Below are 24,422 nucleotides of genomic sequence, written 5' to 3' on the forward strand. Positions count from 1 at the left end.
AATAATCCTTGTCACCATTGGTTCTTTTTGCTGATCATCTTAAATCAGTGTCCTTTTCTTCTTGAGCCTTCTGTCACAAGGAACCGATTGTTCTTATCCATTCTAACCAAATCCCTTATGATTTTGAACACTTTTAAAATCACTTCTTAGTTTTCTCCAAGAGCAGCCCAAGCTCCTTCAGCCTCTCCACAGGGCTGTCTAGTTTGTCATCTCTGGTAATATTTTTTGTGACTGTTTTGTGCACCCTCTCAAATCCCTTCCTGAAGTGTGGTTGGTAAATACCAGAGTTGAGGGCAAATCAGGAGGTTTTTGTTTAATCATGATTAGTCAGAACATATTTGTTTTTCATACAATGCTCCAATTTTTAAAGTTCAGAATCCTGATGAGATCTTCAACCTGCACTACCACTTCTATAATTATTGTGCACACACATACACACACACACTATATATCGAATATCAGGCATGGATCATTTCAGGAAGCACCATATCATAAGATATTTATTTTGGCTACAGAAGAGAAGAAGGAACAATCCAGAATAATTTTGATTTGGAGGAGGTCCAACTTCAAAAGGAGCAAGAAGGCGTTTGCAGCAAGTAAATTTCAACACAAGTTTAGGCAAAACTGCAATGAAACAGCAGTCTGTCTTACAGAAGGAGGTTGTTTAGTGACAGTGTCAGAATGTTCCCACAAGCAGGAGAGAGTGGCAAATGGTACAAATGATGAGGATTATTGATGACCCCAATGTGTACCGAGTTAATTATAAGTAGTTCAGAAGGGAAGTGTTGAACTAAATGATGCTGGCAGCTAATGTTAAAAGGGAATCCGAATGTCGTCCTCCATTGTGAGCAGTGAAAGGGTAGCGAAAGTGGGGCTAATGGTCATAAATCACTGTTTAATCTTCACAGAGGTAAGGGCCTGGCTGCGATACTATTCAGAAGAAGTTGATGCCCAATTCACGATGAAAAGTAAATAGTTGAGACAAGGATGAGCTGAGGTTGGACAGCATTTTAGAAATGTGAACATTAAACAACTGCAGATGCTGGAAAACTGAAACGAAAATTGAAATTGCTGGAAAAGCTAAGCAGGTCTGGCAGCATCTGTGGCGAGAAGGCAGAGTTAATATTTTTGAGTAATTTGAGCCACTGAGCTTTTACAGCAATTTCTGCTTTGATTAGAACGGCTGGTTGTCCCTGGTGTTGGTAACTCAGAAGGAAGTGAATTGTAGACAACTGAGGATACTGAGAAAGAAAAAAAATAGCTTGAGGCTGCAGTGGCACTTTGCACAACAACCTCATCCTGTTTGAATACAGGGGGTGGTATCAGAGGACTGGAGGATTACAACATGTACTATGTTTATGTTCAAAAGTGTGTGGATAAATCCAGCAACTAGATTCATCTTATTGGCGGGACAGCATCACAGGAACTGTAATCCCAGTCTCAAGCAAGAATACTTGGGGAGCATATGGGCTAACATTTTATGCTGACTCAGAAATCTTCACCATCTGGTGTGTAACCTGTTTAATAAAACCATCTGATGGAGGCTTGTCATTCTGAATCTTCAATTTTCATGGGTATTTTAATGGATTTAACTGAAGATGAAAGGGTTTGCTTGAGGTGTTTTAAATTGTTCTTGATGTTCAATTGCAGCTGTGAAAGTGTTGAGTCCAAACACTGTCCGAATTCTGATGAAATTCAGAATTTAAGTTCACCGGAGAAGGGAGCGACAGTCAAGAAGTGAGTTTGATCCAAAATGTGACCATGTTATGCTTCATTTGCAATACAGTAGTGTGTAAAGGGAATGGCTGGAGAGCTGGTGGCCATAGGTTGAATTATCAGAAATCTCTTCATGAAGGCAGAGATGTTTCCATGCTGTATGACTCTGTAAGACATACCACAGAAACAAAAACTCGGATATCATTCCAGATCATGGCACATCGATGAAGAAACAGCTTCTGAGTTCTTTGCATATTCTCTCCCTAATTCTGAGGAACAAGCAATACAAAGCACAAGCAGCAGTTGCGTGTGAAGGTGTTGAGTTTATCTCAGACTGAAATTTCTGGACTAGTAGCAAATGTAAGCTATTGAAGAAGTGGCTTCACTCCTTGCACCTGCTCCTTTCCCCTGTTACCACCAGCCACCACCACTGCTGGTGAGCTGCTTTGGCCCTCAAGGGCATTTCTGGTAAACTTCCTGAGGAAATTTAAAGAAGGTATTCACTATTTTATGCAGTTTTACATTTAGAGTGTGACCTTGTTTCATAAAGTTAGCTGATCACGGCTTAGGATGCTGAATTTTGAGACTTCATTTCTTATTTTACGGCTGGCAAGCAATTGTAGACCCAAACACCATTTTAATTTGCTTTTTCTTTTGTGGTTTATGATCAATTGCAGAAGCATAGACTTCAACAGATCAAGCTTTCTAGAAGAATATAATTTCAGTCCTGCAGAAAAGGAAACACTAATGAAAATGTAAGTTTGATTTGACATGTAGTGAAATTGTATTTTCAATGTGAAATTTAAGAATGTGAGAAGAATTGCTGGAGAGCCAGAAAGACCTGTAAAATAATGTAGAGCCTTTGTCATGAAGATATGAGGCACCCAGAACAGGATGGCAAACGGCACTCCAACCCATAACAATCACATTCAAGAAGCTAAATAATAACTGAAAGAATCACGGACACTGCAATTCAGGGACAAAAACAAAGTTGTTGGAAAAGCTCAGCATTTCTGGCAACATCTGTGAAGGTAAGAATGGAGTTAATGTTTCAGGTCCGGGTGACCCTTCCAGTTCTGAGGGAGGGTCGCTGGACCCAAAATGTTAACTCTGTTTTTGCATTAAAGAAGCTGCTTGTCTTGCATGTCCAATGATTGCATTATTCCCAGAGATTGGCTTGTTTATATTTTTCAGTGTAAATCATCCAAAATTCTTTGTCTTTTGGAATTGTTTGTCCTACATGATCACGCTTTTGGGGTTGTTTATCTCAGATTGTCATTAGTCTAGTTTGTGATAATGATGCATTATTGCAGGAATGGTTTTCCTCTTCACACCACTTTATTAGAAGTTATCCTGCAAACTTCCTGTGAATAGTTGAAACCGAATGATACCGCTATCTAGAGCAGTCAGATACTTGGCAAGTGGTTTGTTTGTGGTGTCCTGACTTTGGTAGACCTCCCACTCCGTGCTGCTGTTGTACATTTTGCACATAATCGATCTTGAATTAATACTTCCTGAATCTATGAAATCCAAATGATCTTGTGAAATGATTTTTCATGTTTGAAGTTTGTAAACTAAGTGCTTTCAAAGATATTTGACTGTAGAAAGCATCGCACAAATGCATCTCTAGCTGGAATTCTAGTTATTTTTGAGCTGTACCAGATTGCTGAGGTTGTTTTACTGCTCTGAATAAGATTAGATTACCTACAATGTGTAAACAGGCCCTTCGGCCCAACAGGTCCACACTGTCCCTTGAAGCATCCCACTCAGACCCATTCCCCGAACACGAAGGGCAATTTAGCACACGGCTGATCCGCCCAGCCTGCACATCTTTGGACTGTGGGAGGAAACTGGATCACTTGGAGGAAACTCACTCAGACATGGGGAGAATGTGCAAACTCCTCACAGACAGTCACCCAAGGCTGGAATCAAACCCGGGACCCTGGAGCTGTGAGGTGGCAGTGCTAACCGCTGAGCCACCATGCTGCCCTGCATGACACTTTGGCTGCATGGGGTTAAAGATGGGATTATTCTTCTTTGTCTGGCCATTCGATTAAACTCTGTGCTTTTTGATTAAGACAAAAGAACATTTATCCAATAGATTTGAGTGCTGGACTGGACTTGGGGACTTTAAAGTTTGAGATTCTTACCTTTATATATACAGTGATTTATTTTCTTTTGTACATGGTTTGCTTACTCATTTATTTTGTTTTCTTGAGTTGATATTGTTTGTCGTTTTTACAATCAAGAAAGCCAATGCCTGAAGGGCCAAGCACAGAAAAATTACTTGTGAGCAAATACAAAGGCAAATTTTTGCAGTATTGCATTGAGAAAAATGGTCAATTTGAGGGAGTGAGGATTTTCATGGAATATTTTTACTTCAGATGCAATAGCAAGCGTTCACAACTGGGCTGCACTGAAGTTCGAAATAAAGCTCAAACAATTTATGAAAAATGCAGCAAAGGAAAAATCCCTCTCGTTAATCAAACAAATAGGACACAGTTGGCCAGGCAGCATCAGAGGAGCAGAAAAACTGATGTTTCGGGTCTGGGCCCTCCACCAGAAATTTTCTGAAGATCGGTCCAGACCTGAAATGCCAGCTTTCCTGAGCCCCTAGTCTGCTAGCCTGCTGTGTTCATCCAGCTCCACACCTTGTTATCTCAGACTGCAGCATCAGCAGTACCTACTAACTCAGAACACAGTTGGGATGCCTTGTGCATTGCTATTCACTCTAACCCACCCAGTTGTCTTTTTGGGTAAATGAAACAAAGTTTTAGAAATCTAAGCCATAGGGCTTGGTGGTTATCCGGACATTTTTCTCCAACACCTAGCTATTCATGTCTGGATGAACACAGCTAATTGTGGATACCAAATTGGTCCTGATTAATTTCACAATATTCCTGTGCCAATGTCTCAAGAGACATATAGGGATGAAGTGTATAAAGGAACCTAAATTATCCTGATCCCCGATTGAGGACAGTGTAATCCTCATGAAAGTAATGTGCTGGTTTGGTATGTTTTTTGGTATGTTAATCTCCTTTTAAATTCAAGTTTTTTGGGTTGAGTTCTTTTTCTACAGAATAGTAGCTTACAACCTGTCAGTTTGACATTGAAGAAAACACAGATATTGAGGGGTTGAGTAAAAGCATGGTTTTAAAGGAACATCTTGAGTGAGGGCAGAAGAGGCAGGAATCTATCCAGTGAAGTTGTCATCGGTGAAACAATTAATCTCAGATGCGCAAGTGGCCAGAATTGAAAAGAAAGACAAAAGTGCACCCGTACATAATTATTTCAATTCTGGAACGCTCTAATACTTTAAGAATACACTTCTCTCCAGTGCCATTGGAATCTAAGATTATGTTGTGCTCGCTTTAGGAAATGATCCTTTTAGATGGTGGAAGGCTGATAATGAGTAATTAAATGAAATGATGTTGTACACTGCAGCTGATTAAAGGTTTCAGATTACTCGGTGGGGATGTAGTAACTTGTTAATGAATCTATTGGAAACAGAGACTTTAATTCTAGTGGGACGACAGAAAAGTGTTTTGGGTCAAATTTTGGACTCAGCACAGTACTAATTAAGTTCTACCATATTGTCAGCAGGGTAGAGGCTCTTTAGCTCAGCAACTTATTTCCCAGCCATGAAGGCTTTCAGTAGGAAATGGAATTTTTTGGTTTTGTGATCTTTTGAATTGATTTTTCTTTATATATATTTTTGGAGGGTTACTGTTCGAGTGTTTGTAATGTGACCTAGGCATTTCTGAATGATTCAGGACCAAATGAGCCCAGGCAACTTCCTTAGGTCATGTTTCCAGTGTGTTTCAGTTAGTCACTGTTTCCGAGAGGTAACATAACAAATAACATTTCCACAGCCTTGTCCCTCCATCTCTGCAATTTCCTTGTGTCCGCTTCGGACGTTTCTCTTTTTTCCTGTCCAGTTTCACTTTTTTGCCTATCCCAGATTATGTTTGTCCTGTTGTTACCAGCCATGGTTTCAGCTGTTGAGACTCGAAAATCTGAAATGCACAGTATGCTTTTCTCCATTTTGTAAAAAGCTGATGAAAAACTTCACCTTTTATCAAGCTTTTCATGATTCTTCTGACCTCACTGAAAAACAATCTCTTGACATTTCCAAAATGAGTCACTTCATTTCAAAATTTGCCATGTTCACTAGTTAATATCATACAGCACCTTACCAGTATGGGCCAGCTGTGTTTTTGAATCATTGCAAAAGAGTACAACCTATGCCAACTGATCTGAAAGCAGATGAAGTCAAAATAGCCCCTCCAGTGTGAACTATTTCTAAGTCGTATATCTTTCTCAAACAACAAGAGGCTATTGCTGCATATGGCACTGTGGCTGCCTAGCACTTCCTACACCAACCACTGTTTAACAGGAATGGAGCTGGTGAAGTCTGAATCAAGCCCCAATGTCTGTGTGTAATGTTTCACACCATGTAATTTCTGTGCTGTCATGATCTATTATGAACGGGCTCAAATAGGTGATCATCGGTTTCAGTGTAGGGCTGCAGATAAAGAAATTCCAAATTAAAAACTAGAACAGCACTTTCAGCGTAAAATGTTCCATGTAAATTGGCGATGCTAATCAAACAAATGTTTACTTTTTGGAGTCTTTGGAAAGTCAAAGTTTTCTCCTACCTACTGCATTATAGACCATAGCTGCAACTCAGTCCATCTCCTAATTCACAACAAGACTCATCATTCTGATGTTTGCTGGCCCACGTTGTCTCTTGGTTGACCAATGTCTGAACTTTAGATTTTTTTTCGAAAAAACTTTCAATTCTTGTGTTCACATCCTTTCATGTTCTTATTTTGCTTTAGTCTGGAATTATTTTAGGTCCCAAACTTTGCCTGGAACTTTTCTGTTCTGCCACGTCCAGTGTGCTGTGTACTACTTGATTTTTTTCATCAGCCCACCACCGTTAGTGCTACTTCCTGCAGATATATAGTTCCTTCTTCTAGACATCACCATCTCTCGCCTTTAAGAAACTCATGAAAAGTCACTATGACCAAATATTTAGTCACCTGTTTGAATATCTCCTCCTTTGTCGGTTTTTGTCTGGTTAATCTGCTGTGAAGTGCCCTGGGGAGTTTTTCTGTGCAAAGGGTTCGATTTCAGTGATGTGATGACTTCTCTGTGCAGCTGATGTCTTGTTGCAAAAAAGTAACCATTGATTTACCTGTGAAATAATGCTACGTGGCCTCTCAGTATTAGCCAGACAGTTAAAATAAGTGAATTGAAAGCTGACTATGTTGGAGTATTTCATTATTCACCTGCAACTAGACCCAATTTATCCATGTTACCGAGGTATCCAAGTACTGGCAATGCAACTCCCAGAACAAACGCAAACAAATCATCATTATCCTTGTGTTTTTCTTTGTTCATCTGATTTGTCCCATTTGACTTTTATAAAGAAGATTTTTTGTTAAAGCTCACTTTCTCTTTACTAGTAAACTCTAAACACGAAGAGGTCCTGCTGGTGTAATAAGTAACCTCAGACACATGTGAAATCACTTTATACGTGAGCCTTAAGCTTACCTGTGCAATCTACAAAGAAGAAAACTTGGAAACATGGCCAACTTGCAGTTTCCATCCATGGCCAGCGTAATTCTAACTTGGACAGTCATTTCTTCATCATTGGGTCAAAGTGCCACACAGCCCCCCTCTGATGGCACAGCAGGATCACCATTGCCATGTGCACTGCAGCAGTTCAAGATGGCAGCTCATCTCCTGTGTGAGCACGATGACCCCATATTCCAACTTTAATCTATTGCATTGACATTTGTAGAATTAGAAGCTTTTTCTCCCCCACATGTTTTGCTTCCCCGATGAACAGTTGTTAACTCTGACTTTATTTCCAGTGCTATTCCTGAAATTCTCGAAATCTGGCTGGAGGAGTCTGCCGAAGACTTTCGTCAAGTTCCAACTTACTCTTGTCTCCGGAAGGTACTTTCCTACTTGAACCAGACAGTGCCAGGGTCAGATGCTGAACATCGGGCCCAGAAACTCCTGAGTCGGTTTTTGGCGGAGGAAACAGCGGAGAAAGAGATGTTTAGTAAGATTTACAATTATGTTGCAAAAATGTGGTTTTAATTCAGGGTGCCTCCCTACAAGTTTGTGTGCGGCTTGCCCCTCTGTCTCAGGATTTAGTTCATTTTGGTTTCCTTTGACAAGCTTCAAAATTACTTGCAAATTTTTGGATAAACGAAGTGAATTAAAATTATTGCTGAGTGCTTACCCCTGTACTAATTGCATGATGTACAAGACCAAATTCTGCATAGAATTGATACTCTCATATGGTCCGATAAGACCCAGCAGCATGTAATGCGACTTTCTGGACAATTTCCTTTTGAAATGTTTTCGTCAATGACATTTTATTTTATAATCTGACGTAATAATTTTGCAAGTTATTGTGAAACAATAGATTGTGATTCAGAATATTTCCTAAAGCCAGAAATAGGGATGGGAATCTGTCATTAAATACAAGTTCTTTTGCAATTGAGATGCTCCCAACAAGAGGATTTCAGTGCAATATCATATTACTTTCACCAAATCTAGATTTAGAAGTATGAATATTAGATAACTATTGGAAACCAATGCACAATTTCTAGTCACAAGTTCGTGAGATATTTTAGAGCAATGTGAACTTTGGGCACAAAATACATGTCTATCTTCACTTGCACAGAAGGCTACCGTAGAAGAGTCAGATTCTATGTGGGAGAAGAACACGACCAAACCATCGAACAAGTTGACGAAAAGCTCCTGTCCTACCCATCACGCTTCATTGCAGAGCAGCTGACTTTTATGGATGCTGTGAGTAAACAGGAGTCTGGCGGCCAGTCATTCTGAATAAGATGTTTCAGTCAGCAGTCGGCATCTGAATCTCTCTGTATTGTTTAATGCTATTACTGCTCCACCAGTCATTATAACTGAATTCCCTTCAAAATGCAGTCTTCCAAGATGTTAAAATGTGTTGTTTGACGTGTGACTTCAGTATCTCGCTTGAAATACCTGCCAACTAAAACTTCAGCACTTGTCATTTGTTTTGAATGAACGCCATGTGAAATAAGTGACCCGAGAGAGCACTGAAAATCCTTTGTAACTTAGTGTTGAAACTTTACAAAATGAATAGTATTTCAGGGTAAAAGTTTAATTGTTTCATCATAACAGTCACTGTTTCTTCAAGAGTCCACTGATTTTGTTTGTAGTATCCAGGATGGCAATTTTGTTGTTTTCCCAGAATCTTCTGGAGTGGGATCAGCCACGGGGTATTCCAGTCTAGTCTCCAAGGTGGCTTGATGCCTACCTCTACAAAATGAGACTCTTGGTTGCTGAATCAAAATTTGAGTTATGTCAAAGTCTGGTCATAGGCTTAGGCTTGAAGTGAAAGTTTAGTGGTCTGTATGACAGCATTGGGTGTGACTCTAGAATGTAAGTAGTCCTCTAGGTCTCAAAAATCCTAAGCATATGTTCATGTTCAGAACAGGGGTGCAGCAATCTCATCTGGAAGTGACCAGTTTGTCAAAAGTAGGTTTTGGTTATGGGATAAGAGATAATGGGAACTGCAGATGCAGAAGAACCCGAGATAACAAAGTGCAGAGCTGGGTGAGCACAGTTGCTCCGAAGATGCTGCTTGGCCTGCTGTGTTCCTCCAGCTCCACACTTTGTTATCTCAGTTTGTTAAGGGGCAGCTGCTTTTCTGCACAGAGTTCCAAAGGTAACTGTCTGTTTTGACTGCAGTCTCTGTTGCATATGTGTATGTATACACCGACTGGCACTTAGAGTCTAATCATGTGACATATTGATGACAACAGCCATTTTTGGTGGGAAGCAACCTAGCTGGGTGTCTGTTGAGGAATGTAGCTGCTTTTCTTTTGTTGAACCATCGAGATCTGCAGTGAGGGTTGTGAGTCTTTGTCAAATCAGTGGTTTTACCTGGTGAATATTAAAGCGGTTTTTTTGATCCTCATTGCTAGTTTTTTTCTTTACCATGCAGAGCCAGGGGGCTGAAATGTTAAACAGCAGGAGTTTTATTATGTAGTTTACTGTCGAGGCAGCAGGGTTAGCCTAAGCTATTCCTTGCCGGAAATGATCGCTGACATCATTGTGACGTGATCAGACTGTTAAAAGTGAGAGCCCACCATGCTTGCATAAACATGCAACAGTTTCCCTCTCGATGGTTTCTGAGCACTCCTTTCTACTGCAGCCTGTCACAGCCAACTCTGGCTTTGAAAGTGACGAAACTGACAAATTTCTCCATTCTGAATGAGTTTACGGGGATCCGAAGGAGCTATTTGCCGGTTGTGTTAACTTTCACTGTCGGAGCATAATTGTTGATGGGAGTTGCTCATCTTGAAGAGGGAGACAGAAGGACACAATGTAATCTGAATGACCAGTTGACAAGCTTGGACGTTTGGCAATATTTGTGTTCAGCATGAAACCAACAGTGGTGAAGTGTTGACATTGAGGCCTGTTGAACCAACAGAGGGCCAGGCTGCCATTGTGTTCTGTCAACCTGCCTTGGTGCGAGAAGTAGACATGATGCAGGGCCGCTATACTGATGCCCAGCCTGTCTAGCCTGTGGGCCACCAGGGCTGAGCATCTGTAGCAGTGACTATTGCCAGCAGAGCCATGCATTGATGGTGTGCGTGGAGCCAACAGTCGGAGTTGGGTGGAGATAACCAGTGATTTTAAATCTAACCTACAAATAGGAAGCAGATGACTGAAAATTCGAGGGTTTTGATCTGTCTGAATAGCCAATGTGCCCTTGTGCATCAATGTGAGTATTTTCTAGCCAGTCGTTGACAATATAGCATGCAGTTTTAATGTACAATTGCAAACTAGCAGGACGAATGTACCCATGGATGGACAAATCTTGTTTGTCGTTCATTGCTTAAAACATGGCACGACTGACACCTTTAACCTTTGTTTCCTTTTTATTTTTGATCAGGATCTTTTTCGGAAACTTGTGCCCAGCCAATGTTTAGGGTCCATCTGGTCTCAACGAGGGAAGGAAGAAAAACAGCATCTGGTATCAACCGTCCAGGCCACCATGACACAGTTCAATAATGTTACAAAATGTGTCACCAGCACCATATTAAGACGCCAACAGTTGAAACCATGGCAGACGGCTAAAATCATTGAGAAATGGATTGATGTTGCCCAGGTACACTATTCTTTATTGGTTTTTAGCCTTTGTGACATGTTAAAGTCCACAGTGCATGAAACAACCATGGTGGAAGAGAGCAAGCCATTAACACTATGTGTTGATATGTCCAAGGTTTGAAAGCCTCTTGAATTGGTGAGCAGAATACTTTTCTGAATAAGAGTTGAATGCTTCATGGAAAATCCTAGCATTCATAATTTCTGTAGTGCTGGCTGCTAATAGCTCTTGCCTCAGTTTACAGTTGCATTGAAATATTAATGTATTTTTTTCTAATCAAAAATATTTATGTGGATAAAAAAGGCAAACTGATTTCAGATTTTTACTGGCCCTTCAAAAACGAAGTTAGTTATTGGGCATTACATAGTGTTATTTGCCTCCCTTCCAAGCCGTAATCAGTTTATGAAACAGTGTACATTTTATTCCCAATGTTCTGCATTCTGTATGCCTACATGACGGCACTTCAGTAACTTGCCTGGTTGTCTGTTTCCTATGTGTTTGCCAAAGGAATTTGTCTCAGCATGTTAGTCAGCAATCGGGAAAAGAGTGAGGAAGGGCTGTCAGATCTGATACCAGGTTTGTACTTGTCGCCAACATGTGGCATGCCCACTCGTACATTTGGAAAGGATCAGGATAGGAACCGAGTAATTAACTAATTAAGTAAAGGAAGTAATTGATTCTTACTGATTTTATAATCCAAAATTGCACTGGATTTTGCAACAAAATTGTACTTTCAATGTATTTTCCCGTATACACGTGACAACAAAATATTCATTCATTCGTAAGGTTTGGAATGAAAGTTCACAATAATTCTGTTGCCAGCTAATTTAGAGAAGTCTGGTTTGGGTCTTGGCAACACTGCCTGCATCAGTTTTGACTCGTTAAGAGTCTTGAGGCATTAATGGGACCTTGATGGGGATTTGAAAGTCTGTCTCCAGTTTCACAACATGGAGCAGTTCAACCGAATGTAGGCTGACTCCCAGTAGTAGACATGGATGAAGGAGTTGCTGACATATACACTGGTGTTATCAAAGGCTATTCTGAAGAGGAATCACCACCTTACTTTGATCACTTGGCTGACTTTTCTAGTTCTGATTTTGAGTTTTTACAATAGTTGACAAGGAGTGGCTTCCATGTTGAAGTGCCCTCCATTACTTCCATTTTACTGCAGCAGCTTTATTTCCCTGAAGCCGGAAGACTATGGGCTGGAGAACCTACCTGCTGGCCTTAATCAGATAAGGCTCTTATGATTATGCCAATTGACGCACCTCTAAAGAAATCCCAAATGGTGTGATCACCCTGCCCCTCCCTGGCCTTCCTCCCCAAGCAGAATTGGCTTTGAGACCTGATAACAAACACTCGCAGGCTTCCTCCTCATCTCCACCACACCCCAAAGTACACATTTGGGAGGTTTGATTTGATCCAGTTTTCTCCCTACCTCCAACAGGTTGGGGGGGTGGTGGAAACAGATGAAGGACATTCAGCTGCTAATCTAGGTAAGATTAGTTAACTCAGTATCAATAACGTAGTGATTCATAAAAGTAGACCCAATTTCCTGATTTGTCTGTTTTCCCTCGAATGAGTATCTCACGTGACTGGTCCTGCCCTCCTATTCTGTCAGATAATACAACCTATCATTCATTTATGAGCTAAATGTGATGGATATAACAAAGATGATTACCCCGCCTCCACCCCCTACCTTCGCGACTTCTACCACTCAGATGTCCATGTCTCAATCCTACTCATTTTAAGCTCTCCTTTGGTGTCAGTAATCATATCTAACCAGTCACAGGCTGGCAGCAAGGGAACTGAAGAGGTTGTCTCAGAGGGATACAAAACGAATATCAAGGTTTGAGTTGCCAAGAATCATGGAATTCTTTCCCTCAAAAAGTTTGTTTGTTAATGCTGTTATTTTCTCAGCTAACATTTTTCTGATAGAACCTTTTTAAAAAGTCTGAGGTGTTGGGTAATGGGGAGTCACTGCTTTTTCCACAGAACTCACGGCTTTTTTTCTCTGACAGGAATGTAGGATTTTGCAGAATTTCTCGTCAGTGCATGCTATTACCACTGCATTGCAATCAAATAGTGTGTTCAATTTGAAGAAGACTTGGGCAGCCGTGTCAAAGTAAGTCATTGTTCAGAAAGAGCCATGTAATTTTTATTTAATAAGTATGAGGTAGGAAATTGCAGGTTTGACCTCCAGGTTTACTTGCACAAGTGATCTTCACACGCTCGGTGCATTAACAGGATTACCAGAGGCACTACAGTGCAATCCTAACAATTGGTTAATTGGCAGAATCTTTCATCCTTTCACAAAGGAGCGAAGAGTTAATTTGTTTAATTGGAAAAAGAAAACTGTTTGGCAACTTGAAATATTTAACTATCGTGTTCCAAAACTGATCTGCTGTTGGATGTAACGTAACACAGTTTCCTGTGGATATGCTGTGATGGGGTGATATAAGCCGGAGGTTTGTGTGGGATGCTAAAATACAAAGACAACAATTATTTTAATCTCCCAAGAAAGCACTCTATAACACTTTGAAGTGCACACCTGTAGTTTATGTTCGTGTGCCTCAGACCATTTGATCATGGTTGTGTTTTTGTAGGCAGCTTGGGAATGAAATCTCTCTTGCTGCAATGAGATTCACCAAAACGACTGCACTCAAGAGCTTTTGCAGCACAATGGCAGTATCCCCATCCCTGGGTTTCAACAATCAGGGTTCAAGTTCTACCTGCCCCAGAGATTGCCAAAACATTTCTGAACAATTGGGTTAAAATAACTATACTTATTGTAAAAATGCTTCACTGCCGTTCACTCTCTGTATTACTTGCTTATTTGTCAGATTCCGTATCAGCTGTTTGTTATCTTGACTCTATTCTGTCAAGAGTAATTTGTCTCATTCTCTTGACTAGGAGCAGTAAGACAACATTTGAAGACCTTTCAAACAATGAAGAAGATAACTTTGTAGCGAGTAGAGAGCTGCTAATGGAGGTAAGGTGTTGCACTTGGCCCAGTGTGACTATATTCAGGGCATGATCAATAGTTTCTAGTAAAATATCTGCAATGAACTCAGTTGGTGACTGAATGCATACAGATTCTGTCAATCAATACTGCAACAGGAGTATATGTATTGCAGTCCAGGTGGTCTGGCTTGGCTCAAGTCTTCCAAGATTGTTTTGTCATGATTCTTATAATTGCTGATGATATTGCAGTTAACATTTTAATCGACATCTAATTTGGTTATACTGCAGTGATGCAGCCTTCATAGATTATCTTTCTCAGCGTTCATTATCTTGGAAATTTGAACTGAAGCAATGTCTATGATGCAGTAATGCAGCCTTCATAGATTATCTTTCTCAGTGTTCATTATCTTGGAAATTTGAACTGAAGCAATGTATATGATGCAGTGATGCAGCCTTCATAGATTACCTTTCTCAGTGTTCATGATCTTGGAAATTTGAACTGAAGCAATGTCTATGATGCAGTGATGCAGCCTTCATAGATTATCTTTCTCAGTGTTCATTATCTTGGAAATTTGAACTGAAGCAATGTCTAAAGTGCGATATGTGCCAATTTCTTTTTCTTTTGCTTTGTACACCTCAAGGGCCTTGTAATTAATAAAAGCCAAGGCAAAACATTAAGAGATTTAACTGGTTCTCATAAGTGTTTTTACTCAATTACCATGTCTTCCTTTTCTTGTTCTCTGCAGTCAGAACTATTTGCTGCGTAGGAATGGAGAGATATTCATATCTCTTTGTTCAGTATTTCAGACATCAACTATCTAGTTTCAACTAGCTTGGACGAAAACTGACAAGTTTCTAGCCATTCCTCCTCACTCCTTTTATCATGCTCTTTGTCCACTCATTTTGCTCCTGAATTTGACAAAATAACAGAATAATTGGTCAGATATAAATATTTTGGTGCCACTTTACCAAACTAGTTGTCCAGCTCAGAAAATAGTCAACGTTTTCTTATTCTCTAAATCATTCTTAGTTGGAATTGAAACACTTTCAAGCTGGTATTTGAAGAGGGAGAAATGCAGTAATCATGCTAGCATGTTGTCAGTTTGACAGACACTCCATTTTTCAAACTGCTCAATGTTCTAGTTGCAGTGAACTATCTTTTTACATTGCTTTCCAGATGTTTGCCCCAGAATTTCTACTGCCCTGCTGTCACACTTTGTTTATTGTGTGTTGTGATTGGTGCACTGTACAGAATTTCAACATATTTTTCTGATCTAGATTGAATCTAAAAGTAGGTTTGCTTTTATAATCAAAAATGTGTGCTCTGCATGATGATTGTTTTTGTGGTGCAAAATTCTGTAAGTATACAGGGGAAAATGTGAGTTCATGATTGGACAGTTGTATAACTTCCATAAAGCTTTCTCCCAGATTATGCAGTGAATTACAGTGCATGGTTTGCTAATCTTTCAGCATCTTACACAAATGTGCTTTGGCAGTGGTGCAGGGCACCGCAATAGTTCTTGCTGTGAGTACATTAATGTTCAAGACACAAAAGCTCCAAGTGTGAACAGCAGGTTCACAGATGACACAAGAATTGGAACGGTAGTAAGTAGCAAAATGCCTTAGTTTTGAGGCACACATTGTTCCAGCTGTGGCTCAACTAATGTTATTTACAGTTCCATCATTACCCCATTGCTGTTATATTCAGGCAAGTATCCAATATTTTACCAACTTATCCACAGGTCCTCCTGCCTTCAAGAATATGTTCATGCACACACCAAAGTCCTTTTGATCCTCTGTCATCCAGACCCAAAACATCAACTTTCCTGCTCCTCTGAAGCTGCCTGGCCTGCTGTGTTCATCCAGCTCCACACCTTATTATCTCATTGAACATATATTCTCCTGACCTATTAGACCCCCAAAATGCTTCACCTCACACTTTTCTGGATTGAATTCTATTTGCCTCTGTTCAGGCCTTCTAACCAGCCCATATGCATAACCCGAGAGACTAAGGCTTTTTGCTGTTCACAACCGTCCAATTCTTGTGTCATCTGTGAATCGGCTGTTCATACTTGGAGCTTTCGTGTCTTCAACATTAATGTACGCACAGTAAGAACTATTACTGTACCCTGTGATATGCTGCTGGATGAAAGCATCAAGTTGCTGAAAAGCCCTTCAAAAATCACATTTACTTCCTGCCGCAAACCCAATTTTGGCTCCAATTTGCCAATTCGATGTATCTCCTAGGCTCTTAGGTTCTGAACCAACCCACCATCTGAGACCATTAAATTATTTCTTCGGGTAAGAGAGGTGTCTAATGAAAAGACCTTGAGAAGAATTGTATTCTTGAGTTTAGAAAAAAATGACGTTTAAACTTGTTGAGACAAAGTTTTGGAGATCTGGTGAGGTAAATTGTTTTTATCTTCAAGCGAAATTGCACGTTACATAGAAAATTTCCAATCTCCAAATGATGAGGTTACACAAATATTGAGTTTGGTTTCCAGTTCACAGATGAGGGATCAAACGTTGAACTTGCCTGGCCTTTATAGATCTAACGTTGCATTCCACTGTATAACTGTCTAAAATTTTGAGTCCTAAATTTTGATTCTAAATAGATTTAGTTGTATGATCAAGGGAATAAATAAGACATGGAGTAGTAATTTTGAGAAATAGGACAATGAGTTCACAATGGATTAAACAAATTCACCTCTCTTTTTCTAGGATATCGTTCAGGGAATTGTGCCGTACCTGGGAACTTTCTTAACAGAATTTTCAGCACTGGATTCGGCTTTCCCGAATTACCATTCAGTAAGTCTCTCTTACAAGATTTGGATTCCTTATTTGCTGATGAGCGCTATTATTATGGTTTCATTGCAAGCTGCTTGTAGATGAGAATCAAAGCAATAAAAAAAATGAATGAGTTTGATTAATAATCCCAATCAGAATAATTTGATGCTTTGTGCTGTGAATCAAACAATTTGTAAACAAAGGAACATGCAAATCACTTTGCAGTTAATTGAATATGGGTTTAGTTTTTCAAAAGGTTGGATAAATTGCACATCATTTTTATTCTGTACAGGTAAATTGGTTACCTGGATGTCACTGCGTATTGAGCAGTTGAACAGCTGAGAATGTCTTCAGCTTGGTACTGACCTACTTGACTGGAGCAAAGGGCTCTATGTAGTGTCCAAGATATGACCTGGTGGTATGACAGATCATTTGTGATTGGCCTTTGACGATATACTAAAATGGAACCAAGTTTACAGAGCTTGTATTTCACTTCTGATCTTTTAAATTTCATGATCTTGTTGTACTGTTTGACCTTTGTACATTTGAATTAATTTTCTTTGTCCTTGTCTATCTCTTACAGAATGGCTTGATCAACTTTGACAAGAGACAAAAAGTTAGTACTGAAAATTGCACTGTACAAAATGTTTGGAATTGTATGAAAGGGGAAAAGCATGCTTTTCAATCTTGTGCTGCTTTATTTGCTTGATGGGGGTGTAGGGGGAGTCCCCAACAGCATCCTAAATGTATATGGTCACTAATAAATCCAATAAAGAATTAAGGAGATGCTTTGTTACTCAGAGCAGCCAGAATGCAGAAGCTGCTGCTACCAGGACTCGTTGAGAGGATGAGCACAGATGTATTTGAGAGAAAGTTAGATGTCAGAAAGGACACAGCGGCATATTTAGAGTTTGAAGCAAGGTGGGAGAGGTGTATAGATCAGCATGGAGCAGTTCAGTCAAATAGCCTGCTTTTGCGCTGCTAATGTGCTACAATTTACCTTTGAACAGTCACAGCCACGCACAGGATATGCTAGGCGTTATGTGAGTGAAGATGTTGTTCAATTAATCTCAGTGTCATGGAAGCTATTTCATTATTGAAGACACTGGATAAACAATCTCTCCATATTAGTATTTTCCTTTAGATGAGAGACATCATTTCGTCATGGGATGTCAGAAATTGAGGGAGTGCACCTGTTTGGATTCTCACTGACTGGGCAGTATGTTTTACTCCATATTTCTGAATTTGGTAATACCAAATTCTCAAACATCCCTGTTGTCATGGCTACTGTTGAGGGTATCATCAAATCCCTATAGTGTGGAAACAGGCCATGCAGCCCAACAAGTTCATAGGGCCACTCTGAAGAGGGTCCCACCCAGACCCATTCCCCATGTCTAACTCACTGAAGCTAAATATCCCTGGGCACTACGGGCAATTTAGCGTGGGCAATCCACCTAACATGCACATCTTTGGACCTTGGGAGGAAACCAGAGTACCCAGAGATAACCCACTCAGATTGTATTTTCATCTTGTACTGCAACATTCAGCAGGCAACCTGAGAATATGAATTTGAGAGGAATTTGACCTTATGGCAAACAATGAATTCTTGCTTACAGAGCTGTAACTTGAGGTCCCTATGAATAGAATAGGTTCCGATCAGAAGCAGCTGATGCTGAATTTGCCAAACTGGGCCATGTGATGTAAAATCAGCTGGGTGGCAAAATAGGCATCCAACGCTATGTGACTCCAATTCACCAGCTCGGAATGTAATCTGTCAAATGGCCCGCCATTTGTCGTGGCTGATGTGGATGTAGTGAAGTGTTTCTTTTCACTGACCTGTTGAAAACTGGCTGGCACTTTACAACTTGACAGTAACATGTTGTCAGAGTTTGACTGAGAAAGGTCTGCCCCTTTTTACATGTCAAATTGTGACAAGATTCAACCAAGAAGCCACTGTGGTTGAAAGAAAATAGTCCAGTAACTTCGAGCTGCTCATGGTCCATTCAATTTCATGGTGGTGCAACCTTGAAAAATTAACTCAACATTTTCACCGTCTGTCTTGGTATCAGTTACTATAGATCAGCCACTTATTTTGTACTTGGCAGACTTCCTTTTGCTTGGATGAATGATCTTTCATAACATTTCTTGTCTTCACCCTAAATCAGCTTATGGTTCTTAAGTGAATCATTTTTTAAAATAATCCATCTTTGAAGCACTGTTTTGGGAATTAGTGTCCTGAAACCATCCTGGATAATCTGTACAGAAATTTATCCTTGAAAAGTCACATTTGTGTCATTTATTTCCAAAGCAGAAATATTTTTGTGACATGATGTACTGTGCACTTTGAATAAAGTTATCGATGCTGTTCAAAATACCACAGACTAGGATTTAGCAGGAGCAATTATAGCAGTTTAAACTTGCCTTAACAGCTCATTATTTATTTGTGTTCTTTCAGGAATATGAAATAATTTTGGGTATCAAATCCCTGCAGTTTGCTTGCTCATCTTACACCCTTCGTCCAAACGAGAATTTTCTAGACTTGTTCTTTATGCAACAATACTTAAGTGAGGATAGCGAGTACGTAACTGGTATTGTAGGAGTGTGCAGGTAAAACAGTTAAGGGTTGTGTGTGAAATCTTCTCTCGTTATAATTGCTGTTTAATGCTAGTGAGCTGCCAGATTGTTTACTGTCTTCCTTTTCCTTGGTTTCAAAGTTTTGACAATGAATTCTGACCGATGAGGATAAAGCCAGTTGCTCAATGAATCAATTCTGTTGTGTTGCATCAAAATGCGTTTCATTGGTATATAATAGTGCAGAGTATACTATCACTAAGCCAATGATTGCAGGAAAATGCAAAAAACTTGATGAGTGACCAATTTTAGCAACATGTCCAAGAGCTCCTATTGTGGGTGCACCTACAAATCCAGATGTAAATTGTACCAGTTTTGAGAAATGTTTCTTTTCCTTCCAATTTCTTTTCAAACACATAATCCTATTACTAACATAAAATTAACAATAACCCTACACAATTGGTCAGCATTTTAAAGTATCTTTCAATGGTTGCCTAAAAACATCATTCCCTCATCTCGAAATAGCCACAGTATATTTTTAATAATGCAACCAAAAATAATCTCCAACTGATAAACAAAACACTTTGCCATTCCTGGACCAGAGTTGATTAAGGAACCAGATTATAGATCACTGAAACTATTTTTTAGTTTTGACAGAGCAGGCTTTGTAATAATTACATTGTTTGAAAACAGTTTGCTTCTTCATAAATTGATGGGCAGAAGTTCTTATTTAAAATGTACCTGATGTAGCAATTTACATTCCTGCTTTGAAAATCAAAGCTCACTATTAAGCCCATCCTCAGGCTATGGATGACCATGTGCAGCAAGCACCTGGCATTATCGTCAGTTCCATCAGTGGCACAGTCAGTATTGGGCCAACTTCAAACATGGTATTTATTTATAACAGTAATTACAAAATGTTACCGAAATTCACTTTGCATGGATCATAAGTTATATTTAAAGTTCTTTTGGACCTCTCGGATAGTTTGGTTGATTTTCGGACGGTTTGTCTGAAAATATCAGCAACAGAAAGTCTGGTCAAGAGATATACTCCTCATTTTACTACCTCCGAGATGTGGCATGTGGTGTTTTAGTCACCTGAAGTGACTGATTCATGACTACCTTTCATTGCTTGACATTGTCTGTACATTCACATGACAGTGTGGATGAGGCCCAGAGAAACTCCTGTATAACTTTACAACCTATTGTATCACCTTCGGCACTGGAAGTTTGATTCTCATGTTTTCCAGTTAACTTTTTTCAAGCCCAGTCCTTGTTAATTTTTTCTGTACCTGCTGTAGAAGTTCGAGCATTTTGTTCAATTCCACGTGTTCTGCAAAAAGACTGAGGGGGTTATCGTCTTGGTAAAAAATTAAGCAAAGGAACCGCAGATGCTGGGAATCAAAAACACAAAGAGAAATTGCTGAAAACATTCAGCAGGTCTGGCAGCATCTGTGGAAAGAAAGCAGAGTTATCCTTCGGGTCTGGTGACATTTCTTCAGAACTCTTATTGTCTTGATCTGCTGTTCATAAAGCAGAAAAGATCGATGTGCCTACAGTGAGAACTTTTGTCGCTCATTACTCAAAGTAATGTTCAGTGTTCTCCTGCCTGAAAACACGTGCCTTTTGCAAACAAAATTATCATTCTGCAATTTCAAATCTATGTAAATGATTGATTTTGCCATAAATAATAAGAATATTGAACAAAAGCATCTGATTCTTTTTAAATGAATCTTGTCTGAAAATGTTTATTTGCCACCCTGCAGCTCCTCTGAACTCGAGAAACCGCCAAAGCCCAAAAAGAGTGTGTTTAAACGCCTCAGCTGGTAAGTATCCCATGTTAAGCACCGCAAATATCTCATTATTTCCTTTATTATTGGGATGAATGGACAGAAAGGTAATTACATCTGTTCCTTGACAAATAGAGACATTTGATGTGTGGTCATTATTGCTTCATTGGAGTGAGATTTTTAGTAACTGTTTGAGTAATTTGAGATGATGCAAGGAGTGGTGCTGTTATTCTCACCTTGTGCATGTGTCTCGTGTAGACTGATTGATAGAGATTCTTTGCTATGACCATGAGTGTAGAATGTGGACCTGTGATGAGCTTGGTATTGCCTAGCGATTCTCATTTGTCCAGAGAAGTTTCTGCACCATGGCTAAATTTCACCGGAATAAATTTGTTTATGAGAGACAAGTAAGCAAAAAAAGTGTTACAGTGAATTAAATTTGCATATTTGTGGGCCTGTATAATGAAAACTAGCAATGTTTAACAATTTTGAGTGAAAAATCAGATTTGTGTTCTACTTTGTGGGTCAGCAGGCAGCAGAAATATCTTCTGTTGAAAAATTATCAGACATGCTTCTCACATTTGAAGCTCCACCTCAAAATTACTGTCTCAATGGAGTCAAGTTCGGTCAAGGAGAAGCACACGAGATCTAGGCGTTCTTGTACATCAGTCAATGAAAGCAAGCGTGCAGGTACAGCAGGTAGTGAAGAAAGCTAATAGCATGCTGGCCTTCATAACAAGAGGAATTGAGTATAGGAGCAAAGAGGTCCTTCTGCAGCTGTACAGGGTCCTGGTGAGACTGCATCTGGAGTATTGTGTGCAGTTTTGGTCTCCCAATTTGAGGAAGGACATCCTTGCTATTGAGGGAGTGCAGCGTAGGTTCTCAAGGTCAATTCCCAGAATGGCGGGACTATCATATGTTGAAAGATTGGAGCGACTGGACTTGGAGACTTGAGTTTAGAAGGATGAGAGGGGATCTGATTGAGACGTATAAGATTATTAAGGGATTGGACACTGTGGAGGCAGGAAGCATGTTTCCGCTGATGGGTGAGTCCAGGACCAGACGACACAGTTTAAAAATGAGGGGAAGGCCATTTAGAACAGAGTTGAGGAAAAATGTCTTCACCCAGAGAGTGGTGGATATATGGAATGCTCTTCCCCAGAAGGCAGTGGAGGCCAACTCTCTGGATGCTTTCAAGAAAGAGATAAACAGAGCTCTTAAAGATAGTGGAATCAAGGGTTATGGGGATAAGGCAGGAACAGGATACTGATTGTGGATGATCAGCCATGATCATAATGAATGGTGGTGCTGGCTCGAAGGGCCGAATGGCCTACTCCAGCACCTATTGTCTATTGTCTATAAAACTCAAATCTCTTTCCATGTAGGTGACATGAAAGTATGTGTTTGTGTTGTTGTGCATACATGTGTAAAGACTCCAAAGTTATTGTTTTTGATAATTTTCCTGAGTTGGGGATATTATTTTATATTTCTGTTCAATAGGTAAGGACTGACCGGAACTCAGCAAAGTCAGATTTTCCACCACCTACCCGTGTAGAGTTTCAGAGAAGCAAAACCATGCCTTGTTGCTGTGTTGTGCCTTGCAGTGATCTGGACTGTGACATGTGACTATTGTTATATAGAAACCAAGAAAGAGAAGGGAAACACTTATTCACTTCCTAGGATATCTTCTCTTTACATGAGTGTGGATGTTACATGGATGTGATTTAGGCTTCCGTGGCTTAATTGTGATTCTCGAAGTGCAGGCAATCAACGTTGCAGCATTAGTGTGCAATCTCACATTTCAGCAGCCATCTGCTCTTGCTCCCTGCACTATTTAATGCCTAATATACCAACAATCGGGATTTTCAGTGTAGGAATTTTTTTGTCATTGCATCTGCTGTACTTCTTTTGGGAGTTTTGGAAAATTTTCGATGTTAATTATGCAATATAAATGCAAATTGCTGAATAGAAATCCTAACGTTTGCAGTACCAATATACTGAAGGCCAAATTCAGAGTTCACTGTCCTACCTTACAAAGTGTTGTATACAGTTTTCTATCAATTATCAATGGTGTTACTTTGTTTTACGTTTTATTTTTAATAAACTGCAGCTTTCAGGATGAAATTACATACACATTAGCATGTGGCCAGGTTGGGGGAAATTTTCCACCCTGTGGGTATTCAAATCCACATTTTGCCTTTCATGAGATTGAAGTTGATAGCAGGTTGAACAAACACTGCAAAAAGCCCAGATTCTTGTGCCATTGGAATATGCAAACATTGTAACCTATTCATATACTCCCTAACTATTAGACAATGTAACGGTGTTCAATACTAGTAATGCGAGCTCTTGGTATGAGTGTGCCACTATTAATTTCTCACAGGTCAAATGTGGCGCGCATCAAACTCCTGGTACTCTCATCATCAATATACCTTCATTCTAGTTTAATTTTTTTAAACAGTTTCTCTAGAATGCAATGACATTTTCATGTTTGTTGTGTCCCCTTTCCCTTGTGCAGCCTGTTTTCAAAGAGAGGTGTTAAAATACACAACACTCAAACTAAAAGCTCTGAGCAGCGAGCATCCCTTCAGAATGAGGATTCAGACGACAGCATTACCGCAGCCAGCATTTTATCAGATTCCAGCCACTTGGAAATGGAAGAGCCGAGCACTTCGCAAAAAGCGCCGGAAAAGGTGAGACAGTGAGGCACTCATCACGTAAAATATGTTGTTCTTGGAGACTCTGGTTTGTCTAATAATGTCCAGACAGTTTTTTTCTTCTTTCTTTCCTTCCTTTCTTCTGCCTTCCTGCCGTCTTATTATCCTGACTACACTTTGGCAGTCAAGAGGATACAAGGGTACTCAGTGATACCGTCCCAGCCACTGGAGCTGGATGGCTGCCTAGCCAATCTCCTTCGCCTTTCTTTTAAGAGCTATTAGCCGAATAGCCATTTTGATGTTTCAGCCAGACTGAAATCCTTAAAGTGAATGCCGTTCCACCAAGCATCTTCATACCTGGCTGCTGCCAGCAATTTTCCGTCCCAAGTCCCACTTGCCAAAGTTGGGTTACTTGCTTTCAGAACGAAGGCAAGACAGCTGTGCAATTCCCAGCCAAATTCAACCTTTGTGCTGGTTACTGAAGCATTTGATTCCAGAAAAGGTGTTATTCGCTCACGAAGTGAGAGCTGATTTTATTTGTTTTTTTTGAGTTGTGCTGTTGGCTTTGTTTTGCTTAGATATTTTATATGATTTTATACTAATAGCCAAAATATTTCATCTTTAATTTTTCACAGCATGTTTAATTTCTACACAGTAAATTTTAGTGCATGGGGTACATCTGTCGCAGCTTGAAGCGCACTGCCCACAAAAACAGTATTTAGAGTATGTTGGATAGGTCTTGATCCAGCAATT

General features: G+C 39.8%; 1 protein-coding gene across 2 annotated transcripts in view; it reads left to right on the plus strand.

Annotated features, from left to right (window-relative positions):
- LOC132208605 (ral guanine nucleotide dissociation stimulator-like 1) overlaps positions 1 to 23,585 on the plus strand; it is a 39,041-nt gene extending 15,456 nt beyond the window's left edge. For both annotated transcript variants that reach the window (XM_059644073.1, XM_059644074.1), the window contains 11 exons: positions 1,651 to 1,737; positions 2,394 to 2,471; positions 7,599 to 7,792; positions 8,423 to 8,550; positions 10,688 to 10,903; positions 12,922 to 13,025; positions 13,814 to 13,892; positions 16,586 to 16,672; positions 17,235 to 17,267; positions 20,989 to 21,048; positions 23,531 to 23,585. In XM_059644073.1, coding sequence (XP_059500056.1) covers positions 1,651 to 1,737; positions 2,394 to 2,471; positions 7,599 to 7,792; positions 8,423 to 8,550; positions 10,688 to 10,903; positions 12,922 to 13,025; positions 13,814 to 13,892; positions 16,586 to 16,672; positions 17,235 to 17,267; positions 20,989 to 20,997 — 1,015 coding nt within the window. In that variant the 3' untranslated portion in view covers positions 20,998 to 21,048; positions 23,531 to 23,585. The remainder of the gene's footprint in view (positions 1 to 1,650; positions 1,738 to 2,393; positions 2,472 to 7,598; positions 7,793 to 8,422; positions 8,551 to 10,687; positions 10,904 to 12,921; positions 13,026 to 13,813; positions 13,893 to 16,585; positions 16,673 to 17,234; positions 17,268 to 20,988; positions 21,049 to 23,530) is intronic.
- Positions 23,586 to 24,422: the final 837 nt, after the last annotated feature.

The sequence above is a fragment of the Stegostoma tigrinum genome, unplaced genomic scaffold, assembly GCF_030684315.1.
Source record: "Stegostoma tigrinum isolate sSteTig4 unplaced genomic scaffold, sSteTig4.hap1 scaffold_49, whole genome shotgun sequence".
Taxonomy (NCBI): domain Eukaryota; kingdom Metazoa; phylum Chordata; class Chondrichthyes; order Orectolobiformes; family Stegostomatidae; genus Stegostoma; species Stegostoma tigrinum.